Source organism: Ciconia boyciana, chromosome 5, assembly GCF_034638445.1.
Source record: "Ciconia boyciana chromosome 5, ASM3463844v1, whole genome shotgun sequence".
In the NCBI taxonomy this organism is placed as follows: domain Eukaryota; kingdom Metazoa; phylum Chordata; class Aves; order Ciconiiformes; family Ciconiidae; genus Ciconia; species Ciconia boyciana.
The window spans coordinates 82,272,632-82,294,098 of NC_132938.1; the positions used below are offsets into that span (position 1 = coordinate 82,272,632).

General features: G+C 36.7%; 1 protein-coding gene across 5 annotated transcripts in view; it reads right to left on the reverse strand.

Moving 5' to 3' along the window:
* LARP7 (La ribonucleoprotein 7, transcriptional regulator) overlaps positions 1-21,467 on the reverse strand; it is a 28,983-nt gene that overhangs the window by 4,048 nt on the left and 3,468 nt on the right. For all 5 annotated transcript variants that reach the window (XM_072862792.1, XM_072862793.1, XM_072862790.1 and 2 more), the window contains 11 exons: positions 19,896-20,111; positions 18,336-18,436; positions 18,146-18,229; positions 14,765-14,929; positions 13,974-14,082; positions 11,996-12,370; positions 10,845-10,974; positions 7,997-8,154; positions 6,948-7,066; positions 3,984-4,143; positions 1,520-1,611 (listed from right to left, as the gene is read on the reverse strand). In XM_072862792.1, the coding sequence (XP_072718893.1) occupies positions 1,520-1,611; positions 3,984-4,143; positions 6,948-7,066; positions 7,997-8,154; positions 10,845-10,974; positions 11,996-12,370; positions 13,974-14,082; positions 14,765-14,929; positions 18,146-18,229; positions 18,336-18,436; positions 19,896-20,103 (1,701 nt within the window). In that variant the 5' untranslated portion in view covers positions 20,104-20,111. The remainder of the gene's footprint in view (positions 1-1,519; positions 1,612-3,983; positions 4,144-6,947; positions 7,067-7,996; positions 8,155-10,844; positions 10,975-11,995; positions 12,371-13,973; positions 14,083-14,764; positions 14,930-18,145; positions 18,230-18,335; positions 18,437-19,895; positions 20,112-21,467) is intronic.

The window sequence follows — 21,467 nt, forward strand, 5'->3', positions numbered from 1 at the left end:
GCTTGCATCCTTGCTGCTGCTATTGTTAGGCAGAACCGAGACAGTTTATATTTGCAAGCCTAGATGAGGTACATTACTGGCCAATTTACACCAGTTTGGTCAACAAATACCAGTCTTCAAAAGATGAAGAACAGAAACTTGAGAGCAGGGCACCTACAGCCCAAATCAAAGTCAAAAGTGCCACTGGCACCTTTTGTTTAAAAAAGTAAAAGTACATTTTTAAAAAATTGGAAAAAAAAAAACCTAGCAGCACTCAGTAAAAGGTTCTAAAGCTGTGTGGTTTTCACGTTTCCTTACATATGGCTACAAATGGCTAGAGCCAATGCTATTTTTATGCTTTTAAGAAAATTAAATCAGTCACTTGGGGAAATTCTTTATGCACACCTTTCTTTAAAAGAACTAGATTCATCTGTCTACGGGATCTCTGAAAGAACATTTAAACAAAGAAGATAATACATGCAAAATATGCCTTGTACAAGACAAGGTTTTGACCTGTACAACTGCTGTTCCTTTAGGTCAGTTTAATATTTCTTTTCAATTACATTCGGAACAACTAGGAAATTTTTGGTATTGTGTGTATCACTGGAGCGTCTAGGAACAAAGTCTCCAAGTCACCAGAAAATCATTAAGGTCAGATGATTTTGAAGTTTTGCAAGCGACAGCATGAACATTCAGGTTAAAGCCAACTCAGAAACCTTATCTGCAATGTGTAAAGTAAACGTAGCAATAAAATGTCTGTGAAATACTTTTCGGCTCCTCTCTTGTTAGGTAAAGGATCTGACTGGCTTAATCAAGAACCCTTCATGCCTGGAAGGATCTTCTGGGGCAGGAGTGGAGACTGCAGCCTGCAAGTTCATTGCAACACTCCCTCAACACCGTGGCCTCACAGGCGCACCAAGGTCAAGGCTGGAAGGAAATTTCACTAGATGTGAGGCAGTTTTGGTCTGGAAGCTGCTCAGCTATCAACACTTGCGGCTGCATTCAGATTTGTCTGGATCAGAACACAGACACGCTGGTGCATAGAATCTTGACTAGGCTAGGAACACACCAGCGTTCACCATAGCACAGAACCGTACACTAAAAAAAGTGTGTAAATCGTGAGAAAAAGAGAGATTTATTCTGAGGAAAACCTTTTTGTCATACTAGAGAATTAAGGCTAAAGCACTGGACTTTACCACACTAGAGCAAACCAAGACTACTTCACTTTTTAATGAACTCATCCAGACAGCGTTTTAAAGGAAATCCAGCTTACAAATTCACTTCGTGCCTTTAGTCATGGACTTAACTTCCTCTGATTTACTCCATAAAGACAAGCCTTGCATTTGGCAATTGGACCAGGAGAGCCACACGTTCTCTATTTTGTGGCTGTAAAACCCTGCTGCAAAGTCAGTAGAAAGTGATTTAACTGGATTAAATAGAGCACCAAACGTTAAAGTATCAAAAAAATGTAGACCTACACAGAAAGAGTCATATTTTCAACCATACGGCTGTACAGGAAAAAAATTTACTTGCAAATTACCTTCTCAGTACCCCGCCTCTTTTCTCGAGGCTGGTTAAGTTTAGCTTGTCTGTCCACTAAAATCTTCTGCCAGTAACGTTGTTCATGATCACCTTGAAAAACAAATTAACATTACAGTACATGAATAAAAGTATTCAGTACAAATGGATGCAGTGTTTTCAGCTGTGATGAGAAGGAATCTTTTCTAACCAAGGTAAACACATGTGAAAATACCTGTTAGGGAAACCTACCAAGTATTTCCCCATCAGTCTCAAATTTCTTAGTCGGAGAAGTCAGACAGCATTGCAACATCTGACCAACGCACACCGAGGTGAACAAAGAAAAGAAAAGCTCCATACAAAGAAGCTTAAATCTGACACTGAGGTCCCTGTTCTGTATGAGCCGGACAGGACCTGAATCAAGGTCCTATGCATTTTATTAACTTTAGGACTGGATTGCCAAGGTTTCCAAATTTTCCCAAGCAAGGAGTTTTACAAACTAAACAAGAAGAACTGAGGACACATGAAAACACCACTCTCTACCTGTAATTAGCAGAAGGAGCTCAGTTTTAGCTAAAGTTTCACCATAGCACTCGGAGGCCCTTTGATTTAATGATGTACTCAGCCTCTGGCTAATTTTAAACAACTATCAAACAAACAAACAAAAAATTACTGTAAGAATGACTGAGGTTATGGTGTTTCATCAAAACCATTGTTAGGAGCAAACTCTGGGGACTTCATGGGCAGTCAGGAATATTTGAACATGGGGGCAATATAAGAGGAAATAATTTTGCAGCTTTTTTCAGTGGCTGTTTTGCAGTAAGCAGCAGCTTGCCACTGTTTCCTCTGGTTTGCGCTGTAACTATCATGATGGGAATTTTGTGATGTAATGTTGTACGGTCTCATGGGAAATCTTCCCTTACAAGGAAGTTTCCAAGTGATCTTAGAAAAGATTCCCGCAGAAGTTACGGAATTAGTAATTCTGAAGACCAATTTTGCATACATTTTAAGAGCATCATTTATACATTCAATCACAATAACATCTAACCATTACCATAGATGTTTAGTACCTTGTCAGATGAGAAAACTGAAGACATTTAGTCAAATTCAAGTCCTAAGAAGTAAAATATTACTGGGAAAGCTTTAGTCCCTGCAGCAGGGAGCATTAAAGATTCTTTCCTTATTCTTATTCTCTCTCCCATTATGCCACCAAGAAAAGCTGAAATCCTTACCGAGAGTCACTTCTACATTCTTCAGAAGCCTTTCCATTCTCATTTCAATGAACCAGTTTGAAAAAAAAAAAAATCTTAAGACTATGAATGGAACGCTCCTACAATGTAGTACTCCCTCCTAATCTACTACTGCACTCTTTTATATAAGGATACAAAACCAGAGAAATACACACAGAGCACACAGTTGTAAAATGCGGTATTTCAAGTTGTTTCTGGATCTCTGGAACACAGAACACTCTGGAGACAAATCTATCTCCAAATGACATTAGCACCATTCAGTGAGTCTCAAACTTTAACTTTGATATTATCATGAAGGTTATTGCTTCTCTTATAGCTCTTCCTTCTGCAATCCTTAATTGACATTTATGGGAGTTTACATCCCTGCACGCATGGAACCGGGTCCTATGTGAGGATCTGTCCGGGAGCGTGGTAAAATATTTAAATACACAGATGAGAGAATCTCATCTGGATTGTTTTACCTGGTTTTTTGCGCATTTAGGATTTTTAGTGCATGTCTAGAATTTAAAAGTTTTATGAATACAGTAGCAAAGTTTGAGAGACTTCCCCCCTCCCCCCTTCTTCTACCCCTCACTTCCATCAAGAGGTTACTCTACACTTGGAAGACTATTCCAATCTACTACAAGATACCAATTTAGAACAGCAGAGTAATTTCAGAAAAAAATAACACACATTAGGATGACGTTACAAAGCAAGCCAGTAAAAATTTTAGTGTAAATACAATTTTAAAAAGGCATTACTCTAGCATAAGTTATTCAACTTCCTGAGAAAAGAAAGATTAATTAGAAGGCAAGTGCTAAAACCACTGTAAGTGTATCCATGCTGTTAGATCCTTGTCCTGTTATTTCACACACGAGTTCAGTATTTTCAAGAAAATCTTAATTTAAAATTCTTTTGCATCATCAGAAAGTTATATTCATAAAGCTGAAATGTGAATTAAGTTCTATAGTCCATTGCCACTAAAAGTGACGTAAATAAATCAATCTCAAAAGAACAGAATTAAGTTGATAAAGGCAAGCAAAATCGTTATTTTGCTCCAAACAGTGGCATAAAAGCCCTCACTGTTTCACCAATTTCACTATCATAGCAAAATGAGAAGACCCACAGAAAAGAGAAATGCAGCCTTTTCCCCAACCAAGATATCTAAATATATCCATAAAGCTACCATGCCATACCATCCTTTTCACAGTACTTAAGTCTTCTCCTGTACTACCATTAAAAAAAGGGAAGTCTTACCAGTGAGAACTTCGAATTTCCAGTTGTTTTTGATCTGTATTTCTTTGTACGATTTCATGACAATCTGTGCATCCTCAGGAGTTTTAAAACGGACATGACATTCTGTGTCTCCCTCCAGCATGTCAACATAAGCAACATCAGCCAGCACTGCCAAAGCATCCTATCAAAGCACGCGAGAGAACACAGACCATAAACCAGACTTTAAAAAAAAATACAAAAAGAGTGACATTTGGACCATTCAATTTGTTGGTCACTGACATTTTCAAAAAGGTCACGAAGTAGAAGGCAATAACTGAACTTCTTCATTCAATCAATGAATCTTCTGTCAAATAGTTTTGAATTAATATATTTTCCTAAGAAGGTTATAACTGAATTCTGATTTATGAGCCTATAACATCTATTTATCTCTCACCCTGCCCTCCAAGAACAATTTAAAGCAGTAATTCCTGATTTTTTTGCATAAGAATAATTTTAATAATGGAGAATCAGCCATTATACATTCATTTCAATACTGTATCTGTATGGACTTTTTTTTAAAAATAAAAATTATTTGTGTACTATAACACTGATATATGTCGGTCCAACAGAAAAATACCTAGCTTCATTCTATGTGTGAAATATATATAAAAGCAAGCTCATTCATGGCAGATTATTTGAGAAATGAGTAGTAGTAAACCAACCCTTCTTATCTTTATGAAGTGACCTCTGTCTGAAAATTTTCACTAACAGCTGAAGGAAGAAGAGTCACACATGCTCTTTCAGATGAAGTACTTCACTTGTAATACCTGCTGTTAGGGAAATTAACTAAGACCACACATTCCTAGTCAATTTTGTTCACAGCAGGCAGCTCAAGAAAGATGCTTCTATTCAAGAATTACACATTGCTTTTAACCCTCCACTACCAAGGACAGCCTTAAAACAAAACTTAAGCGCCAATACTGTTGAGATAATTTGAGAGCCAACCAAAGCTACTTTCCCCTCTTAATTCTGGTATCCCAAAGTCATGCTTACACGGAAAACCACAACGACCCAGTTTACTGGAGTTGGCAAATGTTATGATCTCTGAGAAGTGCCTTTATAGCAAAACACCGAAGTAGTGAAGTAAAAAATTAAAACATTAAAATAATATTAAAACGACTCTGCAAAGACCTTTCCAGTGTGTGGAAGTAATTAAGCCTGCCGCACAATCAGAAATACAGATCAATTCTGGAAGTTCATTAAGGAAAAAACCCTAGATGCATTGCTTTGTGGCAGTGTTTGCTGTAGGTATGACAGTCCAGGAACACAGGCAAAGCAAGATTTTGTCAGAGAGTTACACCCTTCATAAAAGCAACTACTATGGCCAGAAAAATCCAGTAAGTGTCAAGTACAGTTTGCAGCTTCCACTGCTGACCTGAAAAAGAGCTAGTGCACCCTAAAGATTATTGCTTCTTCCAGCTACAGTTGCATTCTGCAATCATGTGTCTCCCTAAAAACCTTGCCTTAATTGTTTGCTAACATTTTGTGAAATATTTCGCCTATCTACTTATTATGGGAACCAAAGACATGATTAATAACGGCAAAGGCCACCCCAGTCTTACTTTGTCCCCCTTTACTGCCATAAAGCATTAGTTTTCCCTGAAACACTTCCCTAAAACGAAACCAAACGAATAACTGGAAATATCAAACTAAGTTTGCTTCCAGCTATAGCAGGAACAGTAAGCTTACCTCCTGACCACAATACATTCAGTTGTCACACAGACTTAACACAGTAAGGTGTATACTGCAGCCAAAGGGGCCCTCAAACGTTACAGTGACAACTACTACATTCTCTCAGCGTCTCCAGCACGCAGACAACTGCCTACAAATATACCCAGGCAGATAAGACTGATTAAGTCGAGAAACCCTATGATCAGTGTGTTTTCAGTGAGAGAGACGTCTCTCACCTTGCTTAGGTTTATGCACACACTAAACTTCACGCTGGCAAGCAGCCAGTGACTTCAAATGGACTACTCTGTTTTAAATAAAGGTAGTTTGATAAGTCTTCTCAGAACTCGCATTTTGAACCATTCTCTCATTGTCCTAAGTGGTCTGAATATTTATTCCAACGTTAGTTAAAGTTGTTCAAATTCTTTCCAGTTGTTATTCATCCAAAAGTGCAATTTGTGAGAGAACATGTCCTGTGTCACACTCATGGGAAATTCAGTATCTGGAAAAAGCCTGTTATTTCATTTGGAAAACTTAATATTTCCATTTCAAAACGATGCAGCTTAAAACTGCTATTTTCCTTAAAATAAAATATTTTACTTAGCATGTGTAACTTTCACATGACATGAAACAAAACTTAAGTTATTCTAAACACTTTTTTAAAACTGAGAAAAAAGAGCACTTGCTCTGGGGGGGGGGGAAGAAATGGGTGAATGAATTACTGGACAAGTTCTAGTGCTGTCACACTCACTGAACTGGAGTTTTTGTAATTGTGAATTTCTTACTAAAAAAAAAAAAGATTGTTTTCTCATGCAGAGAGCATCTTCTTGCCCCTAAATTCCTGTTAATGGTAAAACCCCCAATATACTACTACAGATTTCTTGATCTGAATTGTGCCAGAATGACTGGCACAATGACACACAAACACAGAACACTGCACCCACTTGGTCTTCAACTTCTCCTTTTAAACTGGAGAGAACTACTCATCCTCTAGAGCATTATTTATTTCTGTCATTATTTTAATGATAAACTTGACATTGCTTGAAGCACTCTAAAGGCTAATTTTTGCTTTGAAACATCCTCTTTGCCCTATTTTGCCGTTGTAAAATCTGCCATTCACAGATACTAGAGAAGAATCTGTACAGAGCTACTGGCCAAACAAATAATTAAAACAAAAAAATCAGTAAGACTTGTTTAAATGGTATTCCATATTCAAACATTTGGGGGGCACTGTAAGAGGAAAGGCTAACAGCTACCCTGAGGTTACAAAGGCATTACCTTGATCTGCTTCCTGCCCGGCAGGGGCTCAGTGCTAATGATCTTCACAATTACTCCACTCACGAACTGGGGCCCCATTGTGTTAGCCTTGGCAGGAGGGGCAGAATCTTCACTGGTGGCTGGTCAATTTGAGAGGGGGGGACGGATGGGGGGACAAAAAGAAAAAAGTTTTACATTTATTAGTTTGACAAAGTAAAGATGCTATGAAAGCACATAAGCAACGTCGTGGACACAAGAAATGAAACAAGGGGCATCAAATACTGCTACTGCAGATTTTTTTTTTTTTCATCTAGGATCAAGACTGTTCACAAAGTAAAGTCAATATGAGTAAAAAGAAGAAGAAAAAAAAGATAGCTCCAAAAAAGTCTTAGAGACGTTTTTACAGCCTACAGAGTCTCCTTATAAGAATAATTTATATTCTGTTGATTACAGTCAATAGCTGAACCCTCGGTTCTAGAGTGATTAAAAATAAGCAGACAGGTATTGAAATGTCAGTATTGAAGTTAGTGAAGAGAAGTACAGAGGAACCAGAGCAAAAAAAAGCAACCCTATCTATGAAAAATGTAGAAATTTAACTAAGAGGAGATAATTACAAAGCTACTTTTAACCATAAAGCTGATAAAACCCAATTGCAAACCATTTTTTGAATGCCTTACTTAGAGAAATAGTTTTGTAAATCGCTGCAGGTATAGTTAAGCCTAAGCAAATCAGGACCAAGTTACATCATCAAAAAAAGCTGATTCTTGATTTACCTCTCTGAGGCTTTTTTAATTACCATTACCTAAAAAGATCCTTAGACCTAAGAAGTGCTACCGGAATATGCTGACATTACTTTTTTAGTCTTTACTTATAAAATTCCTTAGTCCAAAAATCTATCTAAATAAGGGAGGTTTGCTTTTAATAATATTTGGCATTCAGAGAAAGCACCTGCATTATAGAAACTAAAATCATTTTGTAGTGTTTCTGGAGGATCAGTGTCTTAAACCACTTCTCTTTGTGTACTAGAATCATGAAGAAAACAAGACAAAAAACATCACAACCAGGATTACATTTGCCATTTTCAGACTGAGGCTTTTTCTGTGCACACGATTCTGTTTCCATCTCTCCCACAGGCTCCGGTTTGATTTGAGACATTGTTTTCTTTAAGGAGGCCATACTGGCTTTTTGAAGGGCCAAATATTCTTGCTTCAAATCCATCCATTCGGTCCTATAAGCAGCAACACGGGCATAGGATGTCAGTTGCAGACAAGAAAATGTTTAGAGACTCAACAATAACTTAGGACAAAACAGTTTACAAATAGCTTAAGCTGAACTTGGTGAGCAGCGCAGACCATTCTTACCATCAGAGATCTCCCTGCACTGAGGTTAAATTAAGCCTTGTCAATATCTGCATTTTTATCATTTGGCTGTCGGTTTTAATATTGCAGGCAAGTTCTAACAAGATCAACCTACCATTCAAATAGAGTGACTCCCTGATTTACTGTATATATTCAGAAAACACCTAGAACAGCTTGGTAAACTGTTTTCTACTGGAACTACACAGAGCATAGGCACTAAACTCAGAGTTAATGCAGAGACAGTGAACTCTGAATTCACTGAATCAGTCCAGTGAACCCGCTCCTGTGTTACTATATTAAGAATCAGTCACTTATTTTCTAGAAAAATCATTGATGGAAAATCAACAACTGGTTAAACTCACCAAAAACCTACTGAGATAAGAACATTCCTTACTATTCAAATGCATTTTGGTTAAAAAATACCACCACATGGAAGCAATTTATATATTTACATACATTTAACATGGAGATGTTTCTGCAAACAGCTAGAGCTTTGCTCCACAGAAACACAATGCCTATAGTGCCACTGTGAGAACGACTCATTGTTACCCTAATCTGTGCTATCAAACAAGCTGATAGAGGATTTTTAAAGAGGAGGATATCTTGTGGTAATGGTTTTAGCTGTTAACATTGACAACTGTATACTTCAAAAAAGCATCCAGACTCACCCAGGATCATACATTCTCAACAGAGCAAAGACATTAAAATAACAAAAGACCCACGTAATGATTCTGCGAGATAAAAAGGCAACACCATTCCCTAGCAAGGTATGGTATAAATACAAGCTCAAGGAGGTACTTGTTAACTTGACTCGAAGGAAGAGAAGACCAAGGGGAATGAGTCGGGCAAGTATTTGCAATGCTTATGCTCTTTTAAAACTTTTTTTTAAAACTTTTTTTTTTACCCCCTTTGCTATAGTTATCTCAAATTTAAAACCCTTTCTCTCTATTTGATGCAGTAGTCTCAGAATCTCGACAGAAGAGAGGACAAGCATCGTTGGTAACTACCGTTTTTTGTGGACCCCTTTTACTTTAACATGGAGGTGCTTTCTGTGATTTAAAAAAAGTAAGTGCTTCCATGTTTTAGTAGAGGTGAATCCTGATCGCAATACTGAAATACTATTCCGGATTTTTCTTTTTTGCCTACACTTCAAGTCGTAAGATTCATAGATCCGGGAAAAGAAAAACACTTCTCCAATAAGAGCTAAAAGCATAAATGTTACTGAAGACTATTTTCCAGTGGCCTGTATGTTCAAAAAACTTGAAGCAATTTTTGAATTTTAAAGGACTCCCTTCGCTTTAACATGGAGGTACCTGCTGCCTACAAAAGTAAGTGCTTCCATGTTTCAGTGGCGGTGGATCCTGATGGTCTTGAATGCACTTCTAGAAATTTGCTGCAGCTCAAAGCAGCCTACTTACTGTAATATACATGTATGTATTTTATTATTATTGCATTATCGGAACTCTGTATATACCATGCTTTTTTAAGGGTTTTTTGTTTGTTGTGGGGTTTGGTTTGTTTTTTTGTTTTGTTACTATTTAGTCTCTCCACCTAAGGATCCCCACAACTTAAATGTGGATGTACTTGCTTTGTTCCTGAATAGTAAGTGCTTCCATGTTTTAGTGATGGTGAATCCTTTTTTCTCAACACTTCCCTCTTCCTAGGAAATAAATCGAAACAGATACCAAAACAAAAGATGTATTTGCACTGCACATGTGGCTACCGTGTTAAACATAAAGCACAATTTTGCATCTCGGTATAGCACAAGATGGCAAGGATCCCCTCTACTTTAACATGGAGGTACTTGCTGGATGCCTAAAAAAGTAAGTGCTTCCATGTTTTAGTTGCGGTGACTCCTAAAAGAGTCCAACAGTTACAGGCATGAATATTTTTGTAACTTCATGTACTAACTACTGAGAAACCAGGTGTAAACTGGCAATTTGCAGTTACTGTCACAGGAGGAACTATCCTAGGCAGATTTAAACTCCGGTATTTGAACCTTTTCAGCTACAGGCTAATACTGTTGCTAATATGCAACTCTGTTGTATAAAAATTGGAATTGCACTTTAGCAATGGTGATGGACTGTCAGACACACAAAGATTTACATAGTCTGAATTAAAATATTCCAAAGGTTAGAAACATTTTGTGAAATCGTTGTATATGAGCCTGTTAAGCAATAAAACTTCAATAAAGTATGCAAAACTTGTGACTTTGAAAAAGTTTCCTGTAACTCATACATACAACGCCAGGAAAACACTTAAAAACACTTCCACAAAGCAACAAGACTAAAAGAGCAATGTTCCAAATGCCCGAGGTTTGGAGAACGGCAAAAAGTTGGTCAGCTAAACAATAGCTCCCATTAGGCCAAAAGGCCATCACTACTGCTTTGTGCAGTTATAACTACAAAAAAGCAACTAAATGCAAAATTGTACTGCCAAGGAACCCAGTGCACACTGAGATTAAAGGTAAAATGTATGTAAAACCTATGCATACTATAAACAATAAATAGCTCCCCATCCACATTTATTTACACAGTAAGTTACACATTTCATAACCTACTTGGAGAGTACTCTGAGTGGAATGACTTCTTCACCCATTTTGTGTCTTTCTTTGTGTTTTTTCTTGTGTTTCCTTTTAGATTTTGAAAGGGATGTGTCTTTTTTATCTTTGTCATCTTCCGCAGAAGCGTCTACATTAAAAAGTCCAAAAGAAAAATGTTTAGTTCTAACATTGACAGATACTTAAAAGAATAGTTTAATGAACACTGGTTCTTTGATTCCTTTCACAGAAATCGGAGCCTACTACCTATTTCTAGTCCACTTTCTCAACTGCTTGAGTTTAGCCTCTAATCATGGATTCTTGTCAACCCAAATGTGATTTCAATGCAGCTTTTAATCCCATCTATTGCTTTTTTCTCTTATCTCATGTAAGAAACTGGGATCATCAGCTTTTTCTTTTGTATTTTAATCTTATCTAGATTCTTCTACTGTCACCATTTGCCTAGGCTGACTGTTTAATCCATACTTTACTTCACTGAAGTTCTGTTGATATTAACTTCTTTGTGAACTATTTTTACTTGTGATGAGATTTACCTGCTTCAGTGCTGAAAGTTCTTTCCTATTCTCCATGCAGCTTATCTCCTTGGAATGACTCATTACCAGGTTTAAATTTAACTGCAGGGAATACCATATTCCTAAACTGACCTTGTTATGCCTCCACCATACCAACCATTTTTCACCTACTGACCCAAGCAGAACAACCTTTTACCAGTTACGTTTTCAGTTGTTCAAAGAGAAATTCAGTGTCTGAATCTCTCACCAGCACTTGAAAGTTTTACTCAATAATCTTTAATCCAAGTAATAAACCTATTAGCCTCCAAAAGTCAGTTTGCTAATGCGGTTGTATTACACAGATTACACTTGTTAAATTTCTCGTTGCTTTCCAGGCATGTTCTTTGCAACCCCCCTTTTCCTCACTTGCTTCTTACCCTCTAGCCTATCAAGATTCCTATTTACTTAACTTAGTCCACTACAAATACAATTTCAATTGCAAAGAATGCCATATCTTTAACTCGAGCTTTTCTCCTGGTCTAGACTTTTCCCTCATTACTAAGCCTACCATTTGTCATCTGTAAGAGATACATCTGCCACGTGATTTCATTCATGCATATAAATCATGAAAATACTAAAGAGAGATGCAACAAACTTTACCATTGGAATCTTTTGGAGCTTCTGTTGTTTCTTCTTTTACAGGACGAACTTCATCCTTTTGAACAGTTTTCTTCACTTTTGGAGTTGATGTCTCACCCTCCCCAGAGCTGGTTCTTTTTCTCTTCCCCGGCCTGCTTTCCCAAGGTACCTCTGAGCTTTCTGTTCTGTCCCATTTTCTTTTCTCTCTCTTTGAGGGCTGCCTGTGAGTCTCGGTTCCCTCCATTTCTGAGCACTCCGATGAAGTCCTATGTCTTTTTGACTTGGGTACTTGCTCTGTTGTAGTGTTCGCATTTGATTCCTTTGTCTCTACAGCTGCCTGTACATTGCTCTCTTTCTTGATTTTGGATTTCTTTTTTTTCTTCTTTTTCTTCTCTTCTGTATTAAAAATACAGTATTTAAAACTGCCAATGATTAAAAACTAGATTAGATTAACTGACCTAAGCAAACAATCACGATACTGCACGTCATTATAATCTGGGATGTTCAATGAAACGCCTGTCTCTGCCATCTCTAACTACCAGAGAGATGCAATACATTGTCCCAAAGTTCTTCCTAGGCATTTTAAGCAGAAGAGAAAAAAAAAACACAGATAAGACTCGCAGTCTCAAAAAGTGAGAAAGACCTCTGGGTCACAAGGGCAGCTTGACTACAGGATTCCTCAAGTACTTACTCTCAAATTAAAAAGAAAGGAGCTAGACTTCTTTGCTTCTCCTTAACAAATGCACATTTTGTTATGTCACCCCTTACTTGTCTTTGAGAAGAGATACCTTCCTCCTTCCAGGCCAAACAACAAAGACAAGAAAATAAAAAAAGACTGCCAATTTGTATTCTGAGAATAAAAGGAAATACTCAGCCCACTGAATATATCACGCTATTTATGTATTGAGCAACTATTTGCCTACTAAATTAAACAATGTTAACTTAACCAATCTGAAAAAGATAATTTTATTTTCAATACTGTCTACTTTCTTCAAAGTTGTAACAGGCAGGATGCAGTATGAAGCAGTAGAGAGTATCTTAGGTGGGTTTAAAAAGCGTGGGGTTTTTTTGACTTTTTTGTCCTAATAGTTACTGGTGTAACAAAGAATTAGCGATAATAGTGAGGAATATAACATGATTCATCATTATGCTTATGAAAAAGATGGCAAGTTGTCTGAAGTCTGGGAAACTGTATTACATCATCAGAAACGAGGAAAAATGTTTCAGTGATCAAAGTTGCAACATAATCCTGTGATGCTGCTTTGTAAGTTACAGTAGATTGCATTTATTGGAAACATGCTCAACTATGAATTCAGGATTCTTTTCTCAGCAATATCCTCCAGGTTTTTACAAGTAATTATGAAGCACATAAAGAGGAATTGTAAATATGCTGCAAGAAGTTCATTCTGCTATAGACTGCTCTGCTCAAATTGCAAGAGTTCCAACGAGGAAGAAAGGCAAAAATCCACTGTTTTCATAGTTCTCTCACAGAAATTCAGCAGAGAGAAAAATACCACAAGGTTTGCTCTATGTCAGCTGATCACAAACTCATCTGAACAGCACTAACGTTTAAGTATAATTTTGCTCTTATGTCTGCATCTTTCCCTTCAATACTAAATATTTTTAAAACAATCTGTGTCAGATTTGTCTTTTGCTAATGCTAAATTCTTAGATAATGATTTATTGTACAGTCTGAAAGCTGCTCTGCCAGCCCAACAATGACTAATACCGGTAGCTGGCAACGGAGGAAAAAAGAAATTAAGTTCTTTATCAAGCAGGAAAACAAAAAGGCAGACACTTAACTATATTTTAGTTTTACACTTTCATTCTTAAGCCTACATTGGCCAACAAACAAACAGCAACATGAATTTTTATTTTTATAAAGTTTTTAACAAATGTGAGATTAGACTGCAGTAACACAGCAGGTCAAAAGTCTCTCTTCAGAAGTTGAGGCACAAAACAGTTTGTTTCTTGATCCCAATAACTTAATAGCACTTACCTACTACACTGCTGTTACTTGTGTTCAGTGCAGGAACGGGCTTATTCTTTACTGTTTTGGGGAAAATCCCAGGTTTCCGCGGCGCTTCTTCTGGTGGATTATTCAAAAACTTAAAAAAAAAAAAAAATTAAAATCCACACACCATTACTAAAAAATGTATTTTCTTTTTTAAACAATCTCCATCCAAGTTAAAACCAGCAGGGCTATATTCATTCAAGCAAGATGTAGTCCCTCATGACTCCAGAGGTATACATTGCTCTTTCAGAACTTCCAGTGGCGTGCTGGTTTTCATGGGGTTTTTGTTGTTATTGTTGGCGTTTGCTTTTTAAGTGCAGAGCTAGCTTGATTTCAAGTGCAGTATCTTTATGCATCTGTTACCATTATGATATTGAAACATAAATATTTTTAAACTTTCAAATCACATATAAATACAGAAAATTAGGTATTGCTATTCTGATGAAATTTAATAGCTGTTGTACTGTGACACAGAGATCTCTATTTCTGTAAGAGATGCCAAGAGCGGCCAACCAAGTTATTCCAAAAAATACCCACTATGCTTCTACCAAGTCTCCAGGTTATTAACAGAATTACACTTTTAAATAATTGTTAAATCAACTGGTGATCTGGGGGTAGGAGACAGGAACATGACTCCCGCTAAGTTAAGTTTTTAAATTACGGTATTTTAGGAATTTTTTAAAGATCCAGTAGGTGAACTAGTAGAGACTACACCATCTGTATCGCAAAGTGACAATCAGGAAGAATGTTAAGAGACCAGAGGCACCATTACTCACCTCAATAGCTTTCTCTGCTTGCTCTTTAGTTTCAAATTCAACAAAAGCAAATCCTTTTGGATCGCCACTAGTTTTATACCGGGGTATACTGACGTAAACTACATTACCACACTTCCCAAACACCCGCTCAATCCAACTGTGATTGACATTTTTGGGAAGCAGCTCCTAAAAGAAAGAAAGAAAGAAAGAAAGAAAGAAAGGTCATTTTCTCACTACTGAGTTACCATTGTATCAGATGGTTTACTACATCTAATTAAAAAGTTGTCACAACAAAATGTATTTAAGTTTGATGTGACAATGTTGAGAAGCTTTTTTTATTTCAGCAAATATTCTTGTCAAGAGGTCATTCAGGTAGTAAAAACAGTGCTCTGAAAATAGAGCTCTAATCATTCATATACCTAGAACACAGACATTAGATATTTAATTTAGATGTTCATCCTCTTCCTGTGACAGAAACCAAGACCTCACCTGCAGCTACATCTTTGCAACATGAAATAACTTTGTAAATTTAAGACCTTTGAGCAAACATAATTCTGCATTGTTTCAAACTATTCACTGCAAAGCACAAGGATTTTTTTTTTTTATATTTGTTGGTAATCCAGGTATCATACAAAGAATTCTTGCAGGTCAGTAAAGAGTCACTACTCAAACTGATAAATTTCTGCCGCTATTTAACACTTTAAAGCTTAGCAGTTAGCACTTCTGGCCTACTTGATCAAATGCAGCAGAAACTTACCCAGCTTCTTGGATGATAAAACTGTCTGCTTTTTATTTCTATAAACGCCTTAATATAGAAACACATTTCAGCAGCTTGCAGACATCATGTCTCAGTTCCTAAACATTTCCCTTCACCAATCAAAGAGAAATGCTGTCGTATCAATTTCTAAATAGACCCTACTCTCAAATTCATGCCTAAACAACAACGGAGAGGCAGCAATATTTCATGTTTTTCATGGCAAGTTACTGCACTAGAAGGTTTTCCTTGTAGGAAAACATTATTTATCACATTCAGGTAGAAAACTATTTTTGCATGAACTCTGCCTGCCTGAGGAAAAGCATTTCATTATGGTTTGGTATAAAGTTGAAAAGCCAGCTTCTTGAAGCTTTAAAAATACTATGGGATGAGTAAAAAAAAAAGTCTATGGCAAAGTGTAGTTTATATTAAAGCATATTAAAAAAGTCACTAACCATAAGATTATTTCAGAGAAATTTAATGAAAACTTTCGCAAAATTAAATGAGATTATAAAAAATATAAAGGAATTAAGTTACTATTCCTTAAAGAAACACATCTTTACGTTTCAATTCTTAGTTCAGAAATGAAGCCTGGACTTACTCCATAAATTAAGAAAACATACTACTGTTGGAGACAATCCTTCACAGTGGAGGCTTTAACTGTAACCTCTGGATTAATCAGACACAGAAATCTTTTTTTCACCTACTCCAGAATGAAACAAAACTTACCAACACTTTGACTACTTCTGCTCCCCCCCACTGCTACATACCAGTCATTTAACGTGGCTTCACCTTTCTGTAATTGCAGTGTAAAGAACAGATACCTCATACACTAGTCTTTAAAAATGAAAACACCCCACCCTTTTTGGTAGCAGTAAGAGAAGATAACGGGTTGCTACATATTCTCTAAACAAGATCTCTGTGAATTCAGGAACTTACAAAACACACCAGTTAACTATTTTGGTCTTACAGAAAAGCTTAAAATTAAAAACCATTTAGCTATATATTTAAGTTATGTACAGACTATGTAGCTCATTAAATTTGGAATATCTTTTCCAAAAAAGTATCTGAGAAGTTCTAAGCAGTCCCTGTAATCACATTAGGGAAATACCAGGATTGGCACATCGTACTTAAAAAAAAAAAACAAACCAAAAACTAATAACCTTTTCTGGGCTTTTGTTAAAGAACGTAATGATCAGAGTAATCCAGCTTCTCTTTATCTGGATGGGTTGGCATTTTGGCCATGATTATTATCTTCATCACAGAAAGCTTGGTGCCTGCTTGAAATTACTAATTCAGCTGCTAACAGCTACAAGTATATACGTAAACTGACATTAGCCATGAAAAGCTTTCTTTAGAGACAAAGGGAATTCCACACTGGCTTCAATTCTATTTAAGAAATTGCACAGGATTTTAAGTAAGTGACAGTTCAACCGTCAGATCTCTTTCCATGCTACCACTTAAGCAGGCAAACAATACAGTATAGCTGTTCCACCCTGACACATCTGAAATATCATGCTGAGATGCGGAGTTTTTCCAGCAGCACAAACTATTTTCATTTAAATTAATGATACATTTCAGTATCAAGGTAGCCACAGGATAGTGTGCTATTAGGAGGGGGTTTTCTGTGGGTTTTTGTTGTTGTTGTTTTGGGTTTGGTTTTTTTTGTTTGGGGTTTTTTTTTTTTTTTTTTTTTTTTTAAAGTCCCCTAAACATAAGACTAGCTCATTTATGTACATCTGCCCTTAGAAGAATGAGGTTTGTATCATGGCACTTGCCTCTGATTTTCTAAACAGATTCAACTTTACAAAGTACGCCCGATTACCTTGCAAACTCAGCCAGCTCCTGTTTGATAAAACTAATAAAGTTATTATTCTAAAGCTTTGACTACATTAGTGTAATTAGTAAATATTTCTTGGTACCAGTGTTGCTCCTCTAATGACGTTAACTAGAAAAGCCCAGTGAAAGCAGTAATAGCTAAATGAAAGTGCACCTTTTCTTACTAGCAGGTGAAGCAACTCTTTGCTCAGCATTTAAAATGATTTAAGCTGGTACAAGAAATCAGCGTACCAAACCAATCCCTTTCTTGCCATGGTCACTGCCAGCGCTCACCTGCCTTCGCTTAATTTATTTCCTTTACGTACACCGCACAAGCAACAGTAGCCAGCCACCCGCCCAGTCGTGCCCTGTGTTAACAAGAATATTGATGCACAGACACACTTCTGACACAAAAAATATTCACTGCATTAAACACGTACATTAACCCCACTCTACGGGCCTTAGCATTACAAGTTCAGTACATCTATAATGCATTTCCCTCCCTCACACTGTCCTTTTCTTTTGGAGAAAAAAAAATAAAAAACCAATCAAATTCTATTAGCTTTTATACTTTATGTAAACTTTTATTGTACTAAATCCATGATACCCTCAAAGAAAATCTACCTTCTAATTCTGGTAAAACTATGTGGCTGCTTTATGTTGTTTTCGTTGTTCTTAATACAGTAAATAATACCATGCAATTAGATTGTCATAGACAACGCACAGTAGGTTTTTAAAGAATTAACAACAAGAAAGTTTAAAAGAGTTTCCAGAGTTAGAAGTAAAGCACTCTGCCAGACACGAGGCATATACAACAAGTACAACCTTACCACATAGACTGTACGACTATCCACATCCTTCGGTTGCTCACCCAGCGGTTGGCGTCTTCTAATTCTAGTTCCTTCTAAATCCAGCTGAAAGTAACATGAACAAACATTTCCCGTAAGATTACTGCCTACTTCAGTACTACTGTCATTATTACTCCAGTATCAGCACATACAAGAGTGAAATATTAAATACCTCTACAACAGATGAACTTTTAACTGCTCGAGCTATCAATTTTCCATCAGTAGTCAATTTTTTCATTTTGTTGAAAGAAACAAGAAGCGATATGTCAACATCTAGGGATAAAAAAGGTGCAAGTTACAAAAACAGGGTAATCTAGAAAGCATTAGTTGCATGTTCTAATCTGGCATTAACACTCCACTAGCATTTTTGTAAAACAATCTGCAAGTCATCAGTGTAGTAACCATGCCACCCAGGATTTACATAAAATTTTTACCATCAAAATTAAAGTTTCAAGTAAACCTATATTTAATTTTCTTTTGTGCTAACCTTTTGATAAAGGAATTTCGTTCTTTTACCTCCCCACTGATAACTATTGTCTTCGAAAAGAAAGGAAGACGACCCCCTTTCTGATGTAGTTTTACAATACAAAAACAATTTGCATTGAAAACACACCTCTCCTCCAAGTACTCAATTAAGTGTTTAAGCCAGTCTTCCCAACACAAAAGAGCCCCTGCTTGCACTTCAGTTGCAATGAGTCATGCTGCTAAAACCTTGACAGAAAATTATGTAGTATTAGTGTTAAAAAAGTTAAAGACATCCAAGCTCTATTATCTCTAAAAAACATAGGGTAAATTTTATTCCTCTGAAGGCCCTTTTTTAAAAACTGGCTTGAAGTTCAATATAAATGAGGACTATACCAAGCAGTTAGAAGGCTACACTTTTCACACAATGCAACTGGACTAATGATTTGACTCCTCAAATAAATATGGACTCCTTAAGAAAACAAAAATAAATCAACACTTTTGGAAACTTGATATTTTTTTGTTTTGATGGAAAAGGCCACCTCTTTTTACAAACATACCACACTTCTAGTCCACCTTGCGTAACGCAGTTAATTGAACAATTATACTGATAGGCTGTATTTACCACACACGTACTGTTTTTTAAAGCAAAAGCATACTAGTTACTGCAGCTAATGTGTAAATTAATTCATTCAGAAACTGATTAATAGTTTCAGAACCAAGCTCCATTTCCTCCTCTTAAGTCAAATCAACAACGTCAAAAATTGTCTACAGACCCACAGTAGCCCTACATGCAAATACACAATTTCTCACATATCAAACTTGTAGAGAAAACACACAAAAAAAGTACCTATATCTAACCACAAATCCAAGTGACATTTTAATTTCTGCATGTATCTACCCTATAAGTCAAATACTGTACCTCCAAGGGCAACATGACCCTTGTTTGTTTGCTGATTCGTAAAATTATACAAAGTTAAAAAAAGAAAATCAGGTCTCTTACACAGCCATTTGTACCCTGGCAGATGCCTCTAACTTATGGCTGGTAATAAAGGAAAGGAAAAGAGAAATACTAAATAGAATTTCTAAAAACTAGTACCAAACTCTGCCTCCTGAGCTGCTAATCCTAATGCTGGTTTCCAGCATAGAACTACTGTCTTCCCTAGGAGTAGACATGCACCTGAAAATAACTTGTAACCGTCACCAGCGATACAGCAAAGAAGGAAGTTAAACATATCTGTTTACTGAAATATACTGAATATAAACTTACACCCATCTCTGGATTTCTCTATTTGTTCTCGGAGAAATCTATCTTTGTGGAGGTTAACATCGCCAAACCAGAAATCCACTTGTTTCGCTATATCTGCCAGCACCTGTTTAACCCTTGACCTCTTCTTTTTCTCTCTCTCCTTTTTCTGTTCAGTGCTTTCTTCTTCCATGGCTTTGTCTCGTGCAGTTTCAGTCTCCATTCCTGTCATTCTGTCAACTGAAAGTGAAATACAGCCTTTGAGAATAATCAAAATATTCTTATTTCAAGGAGTAAACATTATTGTTTTATCTTACATTAAAAACTTCACGCACCCCTTGTGAGACTATGTGCTATTTGTTATTCGTAGCATAGAAAAATACAAAGCATACAGAAGATGAGGAAAACTAGGTCACACAATAACCATGCAGCGAAGACTAAGCTGGAACTCATGTCTCATGGCACCCAGTACTGCCCTTTAGCCACAGAAATTCACTGGAGGCAAGCTGGTATCAAAGTGCAGGCTTTTCGTTTAAAATTTTTACTATTGTGTCAATCCAGAATGCCTTGTGAACAGTCTGCCTCCCCCCCCCCCTTAGATTTCTAAACAGCAGCTCTTGAATTTCAGCAGCAGTCATGGGATTCACAGTTCCAATTGCTTTCGTGAGTTATCAGACAAGGAGCGCTATCAAAAATATATATCTATATATAAAGTGAATTCTTTAAAGCATTTGTGCAGGTCACAAAGTGCATTTTAATAATATATAACTTGCCTGGTACCAGAAAAGCAAGCTACTCACTAAAGAGAGCCTATAAAAACTAAATCTAAAAAGCAGACAATTTCCCTCCCAATAAACACATTTTCTTAGCCTTGGGAAAAAAAAAAAAAAAAAATTTGTTCTCCACTCCCCATATCTCCCAGTATAAACCATTGGAAAGAACATACAAAAAACCCAGAGCACTATACACTTCAGAAATTACCCTTTTATGTAGAAGGCAAAGCAGGGAGAAAAAAAAAAAAGCTGGATTATATGGAAGACTTCTGAAAAGGCTAGCCAAAGGACTGTGCTCAGCAGGCATATATTTTAAATCCAGTGGTTGCAAACAGGTTACGCTGACGCACACAGCAGCTGAAAAGCTCGCTGCAAAAATTTATGGTATGACCCCCTGAATGAGAAACATCTATTAATCCTCATAAATAAACACAACGTAAAGATATACTTAAACACATAGTTGATATTCATGGCAGGTCTGGTAATAGTAAGGTTTGTTTATAAAAATTGTCTTCGTTATGTCAAAACAGCAAATCACTCGCTCTGTCAATTGCCAAGGCCCTACCAAAGAGCAGTAATTCAAAATCTTCCAATCCCACCTTTGAACACCTTCTAACGCTTTCTTACGTGCAAGTCCATGTGGCAATCACTATGTGCTACACTTAAAACAAGATTTTTCCTTTCTTTGGTTAGGGCTCTTTCATCAACTGTCAGTGATTTTAATCGCAAACCAAGTTCTGTCAGAACCTCAGAATCGGGTCCCTAGAAATTAGGGACTAACTGGAGGGAAGCGACTTGAACGTACAGATTTACCTTGAAAAAT